The sequence below is a fragment of the Numida meleagris genome, chromosome 17, assembly GCF_002078875.1.
Source record: "Numida meleagris isolate 19003 breed g44 Domestic line chromosome 17, NumMel1.0, whole genome shotgun sequence".
NCBI lineage: Eukaryota > Metazoa > Chordata > Aves > Galliformes > Numididae > Numida > Numida meleagris.
The window spans coordinates 163,790-181,749 of NC_034425.1; the positions used below are offsets into that span (position 1 = coordinate 163,790).

Sequence of the window (17,960 nt, forward strand, 5' to 3'; positions counted from 1 at the left end):
GCTCCCGGGAGGACGGGCGGCTTTGCCCACCGGGGGCTGCGCCCGGCCTCCGCCTCGGTGCGCTTCTCTGCGGCGCTGCGGCCCCGAGCGGCCGGCTCCCTGGGGAGGGACTGGGGAAGGAGCGGCCGTGAGGAGCGAGACAAAGGCCGGGGGGTCTCTCTGGCTCCCCTCCGGCACGGTGCGCGTTGTGCCCTCCCTGGGCCTCCCCTCTCCCCAGGTGGCGAAGTGCCGCAGGAGATCGCGGGCTGCGCGCGCGGGGTGTGTGCGGCGCTGCCCAAGTAGAACTTGGCGCTGGGGGGGCCGGCCTGGCAGGAGCAGTGCGCCGGGAAGCACCGCGGGCCGCTCTCGGACCGAGCCCTGGGGAGAGGGGTGGCCGCATCTCGAGGAGCGCTGCGTTCTGCTGCGGCCCCGAGCTGGGCTCCTGGCTGCTGCTCGGTGCCTCCCGGGCCTGCGTGTCTCTGTATGTGTTTGTCTGCAGACAGATGTTTAAGTAAAAACAGTTTAATGTTGAACTTGTGGTTAATTTTGTTGTTGTTTTATTTTGATGGAAATGTATGCTTATTACTGCGGGGTAATATTGCCAGGCTTCCCATCTGCACTTGCTGGTGGCAGAGTATTCTTGCAAAAACCATGGCTATTCACTTTTCAGAAAGTTGCAGTGAATACCTTTGGAGTTTTTTCTTTAAAGTTACTCCACTGAAAAATACTCCCTGCTTGAGCAGCGTTTTAACTGGTGTCAGTCTGCGGCCACACAGTGTGGGTTTATGGCTTATTAGTTTAATACAAGAATGGTGGTACTAAGGAATCTGTTTGCGTTTTCCTTTTTAGAGGAGACAAGAAGGGAAGGTTGTGCTCTCTGTGGTGACGGCAGAAGCGCACAGTTTGCAATAAGTCTGTTCTGTGCTGCTGGGGCATGCAGCACCGATGTGGAGGCTGAGGGGGACCTGTTTGGGTGGAGAGCTGATTACACTATCTGCAGAGTTTGGTATTCTTGGAACCACATTGTGATTATTCACTGTCTGCAGCTTCTGCTGTGTGAAGGTCCCATGTTTGCCAGACCAAGGAGGTACCTACTGGGCGCTGGGAAGACGATACCATATGTGTTTACAGTACTCTTCAAAAACACAATCTCAAAACACTTACTGTAAAGTATGCGAGTTAAAAACTTGACTGAAGGTGCAGTTATGCTAAGACCAGAAATAGTCATGTTGCAGTGCTGTTATAACTTGTATTGCCCCCTTTACTTCCACCTGACCCATATTTATGAATCATTGCCCTGAATCCCATGTATCTTCTGGGGTGAGGTTAATTCTGTGCTGACACAAGGACCTGTGATGCAGTGTAAGTTTGCAATGACAGAAATATCCTGTGAGGGAGGACAGTCACTTCCTTTGTAGTTCCTTGAAAGTGCCTATTTAGATGTGAATTCATGGAGCCAAGCCAGTTTGATGATATGCAAGTGTTTGCAGTGAAATCTGGTGTTAAATAAATAGGTTTTTTTTTTTCCTTAAGTTAACAGATATGTTGAGGTGCCCTGGGAGGAGCTGAGGCCTAGGGACCCCAGGTGGCTCCAGAAGTCCTTGTGGCAGAGGTGAGAACGTGGCTGTCACAGCAGTGGAGACGTCTTGAAGCTGACCGGGAGCTTCTTACTAATACCTCGGCTGCACAAAGTGAGGGGAGCTGGGGCAGGAAGGGCTGTTTGCCTCTGCAGGTGGCTCTCTCTGGGCTGGCGGCACCCACGCAGGTCCTGCTGCCCTGCGAGGTGCCACGGCCTCATCCCCAGCGTGCTTCGCTGCTCTCACTGGCTCCCTGTTGACACCAGTGTCTCTGCAATTTGAGCGTTGCAAAATGAATCCGCTGAAAGCAGCGCATCGAGTTTTCTCTCTTTTGGATGCCCGGTGTTTGCTTGTGGTGTGGCTGGGTGAGCATTGATGCAAGGAATGCTCAGGAATGTGTTACTGGGTGGGGACAAAAGTGAGTAGGACTGCCTCAGCGTTGGTTTAATTGGCTTAAACGGTATGACAAGGTAGAGCAGGGAAGTCATTAAACTGCGGAGTAATTATAGTTTAAAAAAAAGTTTTAATGAGTTAATTTTCAGCCAGAAGCATTCTCTAACCCAATTTGTGCAACTGCTGCTGCGAGGGAGGCAATAGGAGCGAGTGGTCAGAAGAGGGGAGCTGCTGCTGCAGCTGGCATGGCCATGAAGGGTTCCACTCCCCAGATAGAGCTGATCTCTGGAGGCCCTCAAGCCTTGCAGTCAAGCAAAATGTTGCTTCAGGTCTTTGTGCCCTTCCTGTTCTGCATGTCCAGCCTCGTTCCCGGGTCTCTGTGGCTGATGGTGTTTGCCATTGGTGCCCATATACCTGGGAACTTCAGTCCTTCCCAGAGCGTCCCCGTGGTAAATGCAGTTTGTAGCTCTGTGTTCACTGCACGGTTGACAGATCAGAGATAAAGGAGAGCTGGAATCTTAAGTATTGAATATAGGTTTTACTTCTTTTTTTTTTTTTGTGGACAAATAGTGGCCTGTTTCGACACCGGTGACTAATGGTGTGAGAAATTGCTTTCCCTCTTAGTTCTGTGCAATGTTAGAAGCCCAGGAACAATCTTGTGTATTTTGTGTCCTGATTGTTCTGTGGACAAAACAGAGGTTCTGTGAGAAGTTTGAGAGTGATTTTAGAAAATGTTAAAATGAAAACACAAGAACAAAACAGTAATCTGAGCAATTTTGCATTCCTCTTATTGACAGAATTAGTGATGGTCTTTACTGCTGATGTTATGTAGAAAATTATCCTGTGAAGAATTATGGTATAAAATTTAGAAATTCAATTAATTCAGAAGTGTAGGTAGAATTTTAATTCTAACTGGGAGCTGAGGAGTCAGTCACTGTATCTCTAGAGCCAAGCAAGAGCTGGAGGCGCTTGTGACTGTGTTGTGCATCCGACTCCTGCATTCAGCATCCCAAGAGTGTTAGAGGCAAACCAGGGCCTCCCAGAGCACTTCTTGCTTCTGGTGCTGCTGCTGCAGGTAATGAGCTGGGCAGCTCCTGGCAGCAGGAGGAGGGAGAGAAGACCCTGGTGCCTCTGGACTGATGCTGGACCTGCCAGGCACAGTGTGGGCACTGCCTCTGTTCTGTGGTCAGAGCCACTCCAGCAGTGAGTGGGCTCATGGGTCTGTGTGCAGACAGGGGCTGGTGGTGGCCCTGGAGGCAGCGGGTGAGGAAAAGGCGGGCGGGTGGACTTCCCTCTCCAGAGAGGTGAGATGTGCAGAGACAGTGAAGGAAATGAGTACTGCTAAACATGGCAATTTGCTTAAGGAACCTCAAAGAATGGAATTTGGGGAACAAGAAGGCAGTTGGGAAGCAAAGAGCAGTGTGAGTAGTAGGTTAGGTATGAAGCAATGTTTGAATAGCCAGTGAAAATGCGACCGATAATGTAGGTAAGAAAACAAAGAAGATAGATTAAAAAAAAGAGAAGGGGAGGAGAAGATTAATCCTTGTCCTTAGTAAGTGATAAACTATAAGTTATCTTTCACTGTGTATTAATGACCTGTTGTTATTCTAATGTAGGTGAAGTTTTAGCAAATGGGAACTGGTTGAATAAAATAGTAAGTTGGCTGCAGTTATTTGTGCCCACAAAGGAATTATCAAGCTGGTGTGTTAACATAGGCTGCTGTTGTAAATTGACAGTTGCAAATTTGTCAGATCGATGTGTGTGTATCAGTTTGGACGTGTTTGCTTTAATTGTAGGAGGTAAAGACCCTTGCCCGGTGAGCAAATGGGCATGCTTCTGTTTGTACCCACCAACTCATCCCTGTGCCATAGCTCTGCTGGGCTGCGGCTGGCCTCCTGTCTGTCTACTTGTGTTGTAGTGCATCCTGTGTGTAGTACTGCTTTCCTCAGTAAGGATTAGCTTTTGCATTTCAGCTTTCCATTTTGGTTTACTTGTGATCAACTGACATTTTCAATATATCTGCTTTCCTGGTAAAGGGGCAGCCCCAAAATGCTAGTTAAGTCTCGTCAGGTGGTAAGAGATTTGTCTGTTACTTTATGCTGACTTGATGGAACTGTCATAGTGGGAAGCACCGCTGTCATATGGTGGGAGAGAGGAGTGCTGTCAGGGAGCAAAAACAACAACAACAAAAAACAAACCCAAAAACCCCTTATCCCCAACTGTCAGAACTTAATTTTACTAAGAAGATGTTCCCTAAATTAAATCCATTTGTCCATATGTGTATAGAGCGAAACATTAATTATGGGAGACTGATGTAACCACATCAAGCCATACATGTATCAGACAAACATAACCACCTTGTTAGCATCTTGTAGTTGGGCATGATTGCTACCTTTGAAGTCAGACATCATCCGTTGAATTTCGGCTTGATAAAATACTGTGGAGGCTTGCTCCTCAGTGAGAGGGGTGGCTGCTATAGCCAGTAGAAGCTGGAAGGAAAAACTGTGAGAGAAACCGCTTGGGGTGTTTGTGTCACACTCTGCCCTGCAGGCAGGAGTCAGCAGCAGAAGCCCATCCAAGTTTCACCACGGTGATGTTTATTGAGAAGGTACAAAAATGTCTGAATGGATGTTCTGCCTTTGGCGCTCTCGAAGGTTTGAGTGTGTTGATATGGACTGTCTTTCAAAAGGTGTTGGTTGTGTTCTCAGGTCTGTACCTTATTCAAAGTACACTGTGTTGTATTCCTCCTTAGCTATGCTTATTTTTGTTGCCCTTCTGTCTACATGCTGGGACCACAGCATCCCCTGTGGGAGGTGGGGATGGCTGTGCTGAGTGACACTGAGAAAAGAAAATGCACTTGGCATTGCTAGCTGAACCTCTTCCTTGGCATTGTGGGGTTGTCATCTAGTTCCTGGGGCAAGGTGCTTCCATGGCTTCCTGCTCAAGGTGGATTATTATTGTCATACAGTCTGACTAGGAGAGGAGAACAGATGTTTCACTAGTTGTTGAAGCTGATGCTGTGTGATTTGGTTCTAACATCTCTTCTACAAATAGAAACTCAGTCTCTGTCAAGGTACTGGTCACCTTCATCTTTAAGTAAACTGGTCTAGTATTTATTACACATTTAAGCTGATTTTTATTCGTATCGTTTTGGTTGATCTATAGTGATAGGCGCTGGCCATGTTGTTGCAACCCAGGGAGTCTCCCTGGGCAGTTACTGAGTTTACCAGCCTGACTCCCACAGCACCTTGCTCCGGCCTGCCAGCACTCCCTGCACAGGGCCCTTGTCTTCTGGCGATCACATCTCTTTTTAATATTGCAGAAGAAATGTGTGAACAGTAGGTAAATGCAGTGCCTGTTGGTCACTGAAAAAAATGCTTCCTTTTTTAAGAAGTGTGTTGCTGTAGCTGGATTAATTAATGTGTGGTAGTTAAGTCATGGTAAATCCCCAGGGAGACGCTTTGCCTGCACTTCTGTACTTCAACTCACAGAGCACCTGAATGCAGTGCCTCTTTGGGGCTTGGACACCGGAACAGCTGGTGCAGGGCCGTCTCTCTGTGCACGTGGGTCTTCAGTGGTGATGGTGTTTCCCTTTGGAGGGTATCTGAAAAAGATTGTGAGGCTCAGCCCTTTTAGTAGGCAACTGAACTTATGTGATTAGGGTGGCCTGGCTGCAGTTGTAGGAGCCTGTGACTGTGGGCAGCCCCAGCACCTCTCTGCCTGTTCAGCTCACTGGTACCTGCACTGTCCTGGCCATGCTGCTCCTGTCCCACCGGGGAATGCCTCGGCCCTGCAATGAGGCAAGCTGGCAGTTGTTTGTGTGGTTTACTGTCCTAAACTTGGCGTGCACAGAGGACAGGAGGGATCCATTTTATACCAAAGTAAGAGAGAAACTTAAACATAAAAGAGAGAAACTTTGGTAGCCAAAAGCACTTGGAATTGATGATAGGGTGAGAGAGAGAACTGAAAACTTGCACTGCTCAGTAATGGAGCACAACCTAGGCAAAAGTGTTGTGTCAGCCTGGGCATCTGCATCTGGGAGCCAGTAATCCAGGCAGACTGCATGTCTGACTTCAGTTTTAACTTTTCACTTTGCTCTGTTTTAAGTTAGCTTAAACTATATCTTGTGGGTACCTGCAAGGTTATCAGGATCCCTACTGTCTGCCATTCTTTTGGTGTTGGGGGGAGGCTTTAGTTTGTGCTACATGATTCCTGGTCTACTTAGGTGCCTCTTAGATCAAAATGAATTTTGCAGTTTGTGCAGCAGCACTGTGCTCGTGTCTCTCTGTGGTTAAGTTGAAAGGTTCATTTATCAGATGTCACAGACTTCTTTAAGTTTCTGTGTGCAGCTGAGAGTGCTTTTGGAAGAAGACTGGACTGTAACTAAGTAAAGGTCCTTGCAGAAACGTCCGCACAGCCTGCTGGGTGCCTGCTCCCTACTTTGACATCGTTGGCCGGGATTTGTTCAGGACCATCATGTGATGACTCAGAGCATCTTCCAAAATGTGTGACCTTGCCTCCTGAGGCCATGGCTCTGCTATTGCTGTTAGTGAGGAAATACAGCATGGTGTTGCCAAGCCTCTGCTCCCCATTTGCCTCCCAGTTCTGCTTTGAAATGAGATAAGGTGCGGTTCTCATGAATGTGTGCAGTAACTTTGTGCTTAGCAGGGTATGGCCCATTAACTTTTGTGTAAACATCAAGGGAGACAGGGAATATGTATATTACACAAATTGCGTATTTATTAGCTGTTAGGTTGATTTCCTCTTCTCCAAATTGAAGCCTTTGTATGTGTCCTTTCCTGGAGGCAAAGTGAGCCCTTCAAGAAGGAGACAACTTGCACTAATCATGGAGTGAACAAAGAATCCAAGCGCCAGGAGTTAGTCTGTGTTTTGAATAATTTATCTGATCTTCCTGAGATGCTTCAGGAGATGCCCTTTGGCATCTTTGGAGGACAGCTGTTGGGAGCAGACACAGTTGAGCTGAAAGGGAATCAATCTTTTTATCGTATTTTGTCCAGGCTTTATTTTTTCTGTAGACCAAAAGAGTTTTATGGTTTGCTTTGGACCTGATTCTCTGGAAGAGTTCTCTGAACTGAATTAGACATCACTTTGTTTTTGGATCAGAGAGCAAAATGTTTGTACTTTGAAGAGCGTTGTGGACAAAGATAAAACAGTTTCCTTTAAAAACACATGGTAATGTTTCTTTGACCTGGGAGGGGCTATGGAATAAGATAAAAGCATTGCATTTGGAAATCCCTTCTGGGGAGCGATGGGACCATGTCTGAGTTTTCCTGTAAAGACCCCTTCCTCTACAGAGTAGTGTCAGTGCAGGACCTGGTCTCGTGCCAAGCAGTTGGAAACCTTGCCCTACCTTTGATGTCCTTGTCTTTCCTCATGTTTCACTTGGAAACTTGGATAGGTGGAAGGCAGGAAGGAGGGAAAGATGGAGTATGAAGATGATCAGAACCGCTTTGTGGAACTGGTCAAGACTGGAAGCCCAGAATGGAGGGACAGGGTGGCTGTTGTCCAGAGCTGAGCAGTCAGGAGAAGGTGTGAAGGTTGAGAAGCAGTGGTGTATCTGTCCATACCCTTGCACTGGAGAGACATGATTTGGGATTTCTTGGGCTTTGAATTGGAAATTCTAAGTCCGTTTGACTTGTGGCTATGGCTGTTTTTTTTTTTCCTGCCTTATGAAAATAAAGTGTAGATAAAAGAATGCGTGAATACAGGTTGTATTTCAGCAAAGACATTAAATATTTCTGGGACTGGTCATTTGCTTTAATGTAGACAGGTCTTAGTCACAAGTGACTTGAATGTGAGTCCGTACCAGAAGTGGCAGCAGGAACTTTGCTTCATCGTTGAGTTGCCAAGGCTCTGAGCTGCTCCCTGTGTGATCCCAGGGCACTGGGGTGGGCTCTAAGAGCTGCTTGACCATGGTGTTATTTCGACTGAGTAAATAGAAGCTTTCTGGGAAGGTTTGTGCTGGGTTTCCCAGTAAAGTCTAATTTAGTACTGACTTCTTTGGTAGTGAAGCTCTAGCTGCCCAGCACTCATATTCTCCAAATAACCCTGTGCTGGGCATCCTGAGTATCTGAGACCCAAACCGAACCGTGGGACACAGATTCTTTTCATCCGCAGCAGTCTTGCAGCAGTGCTGCCAGATTTGTACCCATTGTTAAAACCCAAAAGTTGCCACTGCAATGTCTGCTGAAAGAGTCTACTCCCAGTACTCTGGATCTTACAGGAATGGTAGTTGTGAAGAGAACCTGTGGTGATCTGATGAAGTAATTTTGCCCAGTGCTTCAGAGGAGTAAAGGAATGAATATACTCTAGAAGAAAAGCTCCCCAGTCCCAAGTGTGGTGGTTGTTTTATCTGTCTATGGTTTTGATGTGCTCTGCTCCATGTTAGGACTGAAAGAAAGAAAAAGTCCTTGGAACTTTCTCTTTAAAAATAAATAAATAAATAAAAACCTCAGAATGGGAATGCAGTGGGACCATTCCTTCCCAGCGCTGCCCTGCACGCACGTGTTGCCAGGAGCAGCTGCAGCCTGGCTGGCACAGTAGCCCTGCGATGTCCCGTGCAGGTACTAGCAAGCTGCATGCCCCAGATCCTACCACAGGTTTAATGTTCTGTCTCCAGTAACGATGCCTTTCTGCCACAGACTCCTTGTAAGCGCATCCAGTTCCTCTTTAAAGCGGTTTAGATGCCCCATCTGCTCTGGTTTCCAGAGGACAACTGAAGGATTTCAGTCAGTAGCTAGAAACATTGTCTCAGTGACCAGACCGTGTTGATTTCATTACAAGTTTGTAACTGCTGATCTTCTGTCATCTTATTTTTCAAGATAGGTGCTGCTACTCCTTTCTTAATGCCTTTTACTTGGATGCAGTTCAGTGCTCTGTCCTGACACGCCTTTGGCTGGGCTGGAGGAGCCAACCTCTGCCACCCTTTCCTGGAAACAGATTCTCTGTTCTCAGTGTTAAGAAGTTTTTTGCAGTGACTTTGGAATTTATTTCGTCCTGAGTTTTCCTGCAGCCTTCCACATGGCAGGACCAGGCCAGGTGCAGGGTGGTGCCTGCAGCTGCTGTGCTCTGTGCTGCCTTGGGGCCACAGCAAGAGCCACAGCCGCAGCAGCAGAATGAGGTTGTGCTGGCACCGGTTTTGGATCAGCCCCAAACACAGACGAGTGCAGCATCCCTGATTCTGGGGTGGTGTTAAACAGCATCTTGGCCAAAAGTTGAGAGTCCTGCTGTAGTCGAGAAACCTCAGTCTTAAACCATGTGTTGCAGGTCAGTTTGTTGCAGGTCTTTGGGTGAAGACTTGGGGCAGGTGATGAGCAGCATTGCCTCTGGCTGTTGGTTGCACTCAGATGGCTGGGAGGGTTGAAAAGTGTTCTCTTTGTACTGCTCTGACATCCTTGCAAGGAATTTCACAGCTAGGGGGGTACTTTTTTTTGTTACTGTATGGCACTCAAGTTTTGTATGCAGAACTGATGCATGATTGCCTTTTTTAAGGATCTCTGAGTGAGAAGGAGTTAATGGGGATGAGGACAAGGGAAGAAGATAGCTGGATCTGTGTTGGGGCTACTGGCTGGTATTTTTGCAGCAGTCTTCTGTTACCCAGTGCGAGACCGTGGGGATTAGCTGGGCAGACTCCCAGGCTCCTTCCGTGCTAAGACCTGCCTGCCCTCTGCACAGTGGTGGAACTTTTTTCCAAGGGCTTTCAAAAGCCGATGGGCTTGAAGAATTTTTTTAGAAATGTTGTGGTGCTTGTTTCTTCAACAACAAAGCTTTGTGTCTTCCCCTAGTTGAGGGACCTTGGAAAAAAAAAATAAAACTTGTGTAACACTCAAAAGAATCGTGTCTGGTGTGGCAGCTTATAAGAGCATAGCTAAAAGGAAGGTAAAGGAGTGATCAGAAAGAAAGCTAGCAGTAGATTAAAGTGACATTAATGATTTCTGAGCATGAAAATGTAATCAGAGTATCTATTTTAACAGCCATAGTGCAGCTGAACAGCTCGGCAGCATGCATGCCTGTCCCTCAGCTGGGAACTGAGAAAGAAACACTGAGTAAAGCAGAGGTGCAGGGCTGAGCCAGAGGAATGGGAAGAAATTTTAAGGCAAAACAGCAAATTGGCAATCTGAGTTGCTTTTTTTTTTTTTTTTTTTTGTAGGGAGGAAAAGGAACTTCTCTTGTGGAACAAAATACTGTTTTTTCTTTTTCTTTCCCCCTTTGAAATTTTGATGTTATCCTGCCAGCTGTGTGGCTGGCTGAAGCATTTTTAAAATTTTGACTGATACACTTATATTATTGTTATTAATTTAATTTCAGAGTTTTAAAATTAACATTAGCAGATTTAAGTTGGTAATTTTAATTACTGTTCTTGTTTTCTTCTTGCCCTCTGAACATATTGCCAGTCTGCTTTTGTTGCTCTTCGGTTATTCTTAAGATTTTGCTTGCTATCGTGGAGAAGAAAATGATTAAAACCAATTAATTCTTATTCAGGAGATTGTTTAAGTTGGGGCTGCTGGTGGGAGGGGACACTGGTTATGGCAGTGGTCACGGTGAAGTCCGCAGCTGACAGCAGAAATGTGTGAACATAACATGGCGCATTGCAGGTGACACCAAGTTAGGCACAGCTGTTGATCTCCTTGAAGGTAGGAAGGCTCTACAGACCCTACAGAGGCTTCTGGATAGGCTGGATTCATGGGTTGAGGCCAACTGTATGAGATTAACAAGGCAAAGTGCTGGGTCCTGCACTTGTGTCATAACAACCTCATGCAACCCTATAGGCTGGGGGAAGAGTGGCTGGAAAGCTGCCCTGCAGAAAAGGCCCTACTGGTACTGTTTGATAGCTGGCTGAACATGGGCCAGCAGTGTGCCCAGGTGACCAAGAAGGCCAATGGCATCCTAGCTTGTATAAGAAATAGTGTGGCCAGTAGGAGCAGGGAAATGATTGCCCCTTGTATGTGGCTATGGTAAGGCTGTACTTCAGTACTGTGTTTGGTTTTGAGCCCCTCACTACAAGAAAGACAATGAGCTGGACTGTGCCCAAAGAAGGGCAGTTAAGCTGGTGAAGTGCCTAGAGAATGAGTCTTATGGGGAGCAGCTCAGGGAGCTGGGGTTCCAGAGAGGCTCAGGGGAGTCCTTATTGCTCTCTGTGGTGACCTCAAAGGAGGATGTGGTGGGATGGGGTGGGGTCAGGTCAGTTTCTTTTCCCAATTAGCAAGCGACAGGACAAGAAGAAAAGGCCTCAAGTTGTTCTGGGAAGGTTAAGGTTGGATATTAGAAAACATTTAATCACAGAGAGAGTTACAAAGCATTGGAACAAGCTGCCCAGGGGAGTAGTTGAGTCACCATTGCTGGAGATATTTAAACAATGTGCAGATGTGGTGCTTAGGGGCATGGTTTAGTGGTGGACATGGCACTGCTGGGTTAACAGTTGGACTTGATGACCTTTTGAGGTCTTTTCCAACCTAAATGATTCTGTGATTGTTGTAGAACAACAACCCCTGGGCTGAAGGGGCTGATTCAGACATTGCAAACACCACAGAAGAACATTGGTTTCCATGTGCTAGGTCAGCTGTGCTGGTGAGGGCCGGGCGGATCAGCGCTGCTGCTGGCAGGGCGTGCGGGGCCCACCGAGGGGCAGGCCTTGCTGCTGCTCCGGTGTCCCGCAGGCTCCTGATTCTTGTTGTGTTGTTGCAGTGCCCGTCATTGGCATCATGTCCAGGTCCCCTTTGAGCAGCCCTTGGACTCCTGTCCTTAATTTGTTAGCTTTAGAGGTAAAATGGTCTAAAATGACAGCTGGCAGCTTCCAGAGATGGCATGCGTGTGTATTGGTGCCTGCAGCACTGGAGTCTACTGGATCACAGCTGGCTCCTGCAGACATTGCCGGGTTATCTGCGCGGGGGGAGTTGCAGCGTGGCCATGCCAACTATAAATTGTGGTCGCAGCCAGCTGGACTATACATGCTCAAATATCACCGAGCAGCATTGAGGAACACTTTGGCTTTTGGGGGACAAAACAACCTCTTTAGTTTTCAAGTGTGTTACCTTTTACCACCAAACTCATGATAGTTTTTTCAAGCAGTTTTCTTACGGTGATCCCTCAATAGTTACTGTTTGAGATGTATTAACACGTTAAGGAAACAAAAGCTTCTTGAAATAAACCCATCTCTGGGCTCTTGAATCTGGTTTATGAAATGATGAATCCTGAAATGATGGGATTGCTCTTTAATCAAAGAACACATTCTAATAAACTTGTTTTATGTATGATTTTAGAGTTAATGAATTTTGAAACATAAAAATGATTCTTAAGTGATGTGCTTCTTTGACTTGCAGTAAATGAACAAGAACTTGTCTCTTTTGCTTTAGGCTTTCAGATAAACTTCTGTGAAAAGGCACAAAGTAAGCTACACATTTTTATGGTATTATCCTGCTTTTTATATCAATCTTGGTACTGGGAATGTGTCCACTTTCTGTTCCAACTAACCAACTATGGCAGTCCTACTCCTAAGAGAGCTTCCATTTTTCACACTGCTGATAAAACAAAGCAAAATTAAGCCATTTAAGAGATTGCTTATTGCTGTACTGCTTTACCTGTAACAGAAGAGCAGTGCTCTGGAAGCATGCAGCTGAACAAACGGTGTGTGGAGCACTGGAAATGTGCTGCCTGCTAAATTGCTCTAAATACGAGCTAGGTGGGGTTCGGCTGTTGGATTTGTACTTGTTAAAACTTGTTCTGATCCAACACCTGACTTGCGTTCCTTCACACGGAGGTGAAGAGAATAATCTGACATGTGAGCACCTCAGATTGCCGTCTCAAGAGCCGGCATCTGTCCTGTCTCCCGGGAGCTTTCCCTGTGTGCCTCTCTTGATGAGGGCCTTCCAAAGGCAGGGGAAGGAGCGAGCCCTGGGGTGCCAGCCTGGGGTGACTAATGGAAGCTCTGCAGAATCAATGTTTTCATTCTCTGTCATTGCCTTATGTTTTGTGTTGCTCTGTCATACCGTCAAAGTACCTACTGCAATAAGGTGTTAGCTTTGCTAGAAACCAAGTCTCTTTTTATCCTGAATTGTAGAAATTTGTTGACTGCGCATTTCTTTGAATTTGCATTCAGACTTTTTTTTTTCATTTGTGCTTGACATGCATATTTGTTGCAGCAATTCTAATATCTACAGAGGGAATTAATACTTCTTGACTAGTCAATGTCTTTGGGCTTTCTCTCGGTATACTTTGTGACCAGTGTTCAGACAGGTTTCTCCTGAAGCACCTGTGTATAGAAAACCTTTGTTGTCTGTAGCTTGTACAGACCAACACTTTCTATGTTAGAAAAAGTGAGGAGGACTTTGGCTCCCACGTTATGGAACAGAGCGAGCCCATGTGTCAGAATTGCTCCCCTAAGACAGGATTGGAGTGCAGCTTTATCCTTCAATAGTTTTCTGTTAGTATGGAATGTACAAACCCGTTTTGCAAACTAGATCTGCATGGTAGAATCAGAGTTAGACTTCTAGACTTTTTCTGGTGACATCCCAAGATGACAACTACTGAAATGTGAAAAGAGATGGGAAGAAATCAGGCTCCCAAAAGGAGCAGCTGGCCGCTGAGCTGCATGCAGTGGTTAATGGCTGTGCAGGTGAGACAGAGCTGCAGTGGGGTTTGCTGCTGGGAGCTGCTAGCGTGCAGTGTTTTGGGTGAAACTTGGAAGTTTAATGAAGTTGATTAATATTTATTTAGAACAATGTCCTACTTTTGTAGTCAGTCTTTTACAAATTCCCAGTTATTTGGTACATTAAAAACACTGTAAATGCTTCTGCAGGGTTTTAGTTATTTCCACAGCAGTGCCTTTCATCTAAAGCTGGGGTCTGCTGTCAGCAGTGGACAGCCCTTGTTCTTTGGGGCAATTGACATCTGGAATAAAATGAAAAATGACGTTTCAGAGGGGAAAAAAAAAAAGGCTTTGTCATCAGAAGGTTTTTTGGAATAATGAGATTTTGCAGCGGTTGGCAGCTGGGTCTGACAGTAGGTAGCCCCCGAAGCAAACTGGCAGTAAGATTTGCAGAGAAAGGAATTTGTCATTTGCCTGTTGCAGGAGTAGATGGCCTCTGAGGCTGCAATAAGTCGAGCACAAAGCAGCAGCCAATTCTTTTTGATTGACTTGTGTACTGAATGCATTGATTACCCAAGGGCGTGGGGAGGACATATGAGCGGTTGTGCTGGGGCCAGGAGGAGGCTGTGCAGCTCGTCTTCTGGCTGCGTGGGGCTGCGGGTGTGGACTTGAGGACAGCAGGTGACAAAGCCTTCTCACGTCTCTGTGGATTTCTGATGTCTCTGTTCTCGAGGTGCAGATTTGCTTGTGTTCCTAACTCCTGGAGTGCCAGCAGTGCTGCTTGTCTGATGATGGTGTGCTTCCCAGCTGTGCCCCAGGAATGGGGAGCACAGAGATGGTGCCAGGAGCTCCCTGTGGCCATGCACCTGGATCCAAACACCTCCATTAGATGGTTTTGCTGAGCTATGAGCTGGGAAATCAGAGCTGGGAGGCTGCGAGCATTACCAACACCATAGTAGTGCCTGCCTGTCAGAGCACTGCGGTTCTCTTCAAAAATGGTGAAAGTGCATAAGAGCACTTTCAGTTTGGATGCATGGAGCTGGATACATGGGGTGCATGGGTTCTTTGGTGCTGGGGACTGCCTGGTGAGCACCATTGGCTTGGGCTGCGCTTCAGGAGCTGTACGGAGGGCAGCAGGAGCAGTGCAGGACACCGAGCTGGAGGGGTGTCCCATCTGCAGCCTGCAGAGTGCAGATCTGCTTCCTGGAGAGATGTGCTTCTGTGGAAGTAACCCCTGTTGTGCACCCTAGGTGGTCCTTGCTGGTCTCACTGGTGTTGCTGCTGGAGCAGGAGTGGCACTGTGGGCAGTGGGTGCCATCCTGAAGAGGTGGCAGAGAGCTGCAGTGATGGCGGCTGGTTTCTGTTTTAGACTTGGAATGAGTGAAGCAAGGAGTCAGTTATTAGGAAGGTACAAGATTCGGAAAATTCTCTTGACCAAGAAAATACAGGATTTCCTTGTGCCAAAAGTTGTTTGTGGCAAAGACAGGTTTCAATGTAGAGTGTTTTCCTTTAAAGTACTGTTGACAGTTACGTAGTGACAGTTTGATCGCCTGAATTATCCCCTGAGGTATATTGTAATTGTATTCTTTTCTTTAAACAAGACTTTAGAGTGTTAGGAGCGTTAGTGGACTCTGCGCAGTGTGTATACATGTCACATTTATTTAGAAGGAGATTGTAATGAAAGCATTCACGCATTTGTGAATCCTCTCTCTTACTTCAGCTTTCTGTTCTACAGACGAATTTTTAGGCTGTATTTCCCAGCTCTTAGCGAGGACGACAGGAGCTGTTGTGTTTTATTTCTCTTCAACTGCGTGCTGTTGGGTGAGACAGGAGTTCTGTTGATTTTCTGTTGAGCTGCCTTTGAGAGATCAAGGCAGTAAAGCGTTGTTTTATTAATAAAGCACTGAACGAGGGGGAAAGGTTGCAGCGGATCAGCTTCCCACGGCCGCAGTGGGACAGCGTGCTTTCACTGCCTCCCTGTGTCTTTGCATCTGGAGGGGCTGGCCCAGCAGCTCCACTTCCCTGCACTGCCGGCTGGGCCAGGCCTGCGCGCCGCTTAGGGCGGCTTCTTTCCTATTTGTTGTTTGCCGATAACTTTGTGTGCTGAAAGAAAAACACTGCTGCCTGCAAGAGGCGAGGAAGTGGACAGGGCCCATTCTTTCTTTTGTATTGTTTTGGTGTTTTTTTTTTTTTTTTTTTTTAGGGTTTGCAAATATCAAACTTTTTAAAATGTGTTTCCAAGACTTCAGTATTGCGATTGCTTCTCAATTTAATTTTATTTCTCCTGTTGAGACACTGTGGAGTTAATGTAACATTAAAGGGACACCGCAGTGGAGCACGTTCTTGCAGGCTAGCTGTTCTGCTGCTTTGGCTGCCATGTGAGATTTCTCTAACTGTGATGTGTGTGAGATGGCACATGGGAAGTGGCAGCCCCTGCACTTCGTGGCAGCAAGACCTGTGCTTTTGTGAGTTTCATGTCGGCTGCATACTCTGGTTTCGTTCTGATAACCAGTCAACATCCTATATGTAAGTTTTCCTGCTCTGAGTGTTCTCTCTGGACTGATACGTACACTGTGTTTGATACAAAGTGCACTTCAAGGGGCACCTGAGACTTAAATGTGGAATAAAACAGCATGTTCCCTAAGAGCGATCTTCAAGCCTATGTGTTGTCCAGTTTCCTGCTTGGTTACTGTTAGGGCGTTTCCAGATTTTCTTGAGGCTGTTTTTGAAGGAACAAGGGCGTCAGAGAGGCACCAGAACTGTCCTGTGTGCCAAGCAAGGATGTTACAGAATGAAACAGGACGTTTGGTAGGCTGGCGTCCCTTTAAATTCTCACGTATGCTTACATGCATCCTTGAAGGTCCCTTCACTGCAACACTGGCCGGTGTTTTGTCTGATGGAGGAGCAGTGTATTGTGGAGAAGGTGTCTGAAAAGCTTTTCGTTTTTAAGGTTTCACCTCACCATGTCAGGTTGCACAGTGGATCTCAGGCCAGAAGGATTTTCTTGTCTGCCATTGTTGTTGGTGATTTTTCTGTAGCAACTCCCTCTTTCCTGTTTGCACTGTTCATATGTTTGTAGACTACTACGTTTATTCTTCCTGCAACAGGCTACAGACAGACTTCAGGTCTTCGTCCTTGCTCGTTGAACTCTGCCCCAGGTTGGTGGCAGTGACCAGCACTGGTTTAATAATTCCAGGGCCCGGCTTTTGCTGTGGTCTGGTGTGATGTGTTGGTTGGGCTTGATCATCTTGGTGGTCTTTTCCAATCCAAATGATTCCTTGATTCTGTGATCAGTTCCTTGCTACTGGGAGCAACCAGAGCAGCCTGTTGATGTCCCAGTGTAAATCTCAGAGCTGAGAACTTCGCTGTAAATGAAAGAGAAGTTTCAGGACATTGTGGTTGTGGGGGGCCCTGTATGCCCCATAGTGCCTGCTGCCATGCTGTGTTATGGACACTGCTGAGAGGCAGTTCCCTGTCTCCTGCGGATGCTGTGCTTCTTCAAAGTGTAATCTGAGAGTTAGGAAACGTAGTCCAAAACTTTGCATGGCAAGGAGCCCTTACGGACGGAAGCATGATGGAGTTCTTTTTACAGGAAATTGAAAGACTATGATTTTATTCATAAATGAAGAATTTGAATTATTTGCTGTAATTTAGAACACCACTCATTCAGTCCCTCTTTCCTCATCCTTGAGCCCTGGAAGGAGAAAATTTCAGCAGGGAGGGGGATGGCCGGGATTTACCTGTTCTCTGTTTTGCTTCCAGTAGATGTTAGTTCTCACCAACGCTGGCTGCTTCTAGTAGATGTTGAAAAGACACTAACAAAAGTAGTGGGGGCTGAATCTGCATCTCCATTTCCTGATCCAGCCTGGTGTAATTCACATATGTGGGACTTTAAAGAAAGAGAAATTCAACAGGATGGGCACGGCTTGCATTCCCCAGACTGAGTTTATAAAATGTAGAGTCTATAAGGAGTTTCTCTATGGGAAAGGGAAGCTATTTGGAGGTATTCAAAAACTGGTCATCAGCTGGTCAGAGAAGTAACATATGATGTATGCATCAAAACTCTTCTGTTTTTCTGAGGATGCTGAACCTCTGCATCTTGTAAGCAACTGGGAGCTTTGGGTACTGAACAGCTTCCATTGTGCCCAGGTATGTGCTCTACAGGGTCTCCTGTAGTCATCTTCCTTAGTAAGGCAGTCTGGGAGATGAAGGCTGCATAGGTTTTGATTAGCTACATGGGGTATGTTTCTACATTCATACAAAGCTCCTTCTATAGCAGTGAGCTTTCAAGGCCATGAACTGTGTAATCCCCACATGCTCAGCCCCAGGGAAATGCAAAGGAAGAAGATGTAAGAAGCAGTGGTCTTAAAAGAAGGCGAGGTGGAATTTCTTGCAGAGGGAGCTGT

At 46.5% G+C, this 17,960-nt stretch overlaps 1 protein-coding gene across 4 annotated transcripts in view; it reads left to right on the forward strand.

Annotated features, from left to right (window-relative positions):
* MAP2K4 (mitogen-activated protein kinase kinase 4) overlaps window positions 1–17,960 on the forward strand; it is a 91,540-nt gene that overhangs the window by 829 nt on the left and 72,751 nt on the right. For 2 of the 4 annotated variants that reach the window (XM_021414538.1, XM_021414540.1), the window contains exon 2: window positions 12,323–12,355. The exons of the other annotated variants lie outside the window; for them this stretch is intronic. In XM_021414538.1, coding sequence (XP_021270213.1) covers window positions 12,323–12,355 — 33 coding nt within the window. The remainder of the gene's footprint in view (window positions 1–12,322; window positions 12,356–17,960) is intronic. 4 annotated transcript variants of the gene reach the window in all.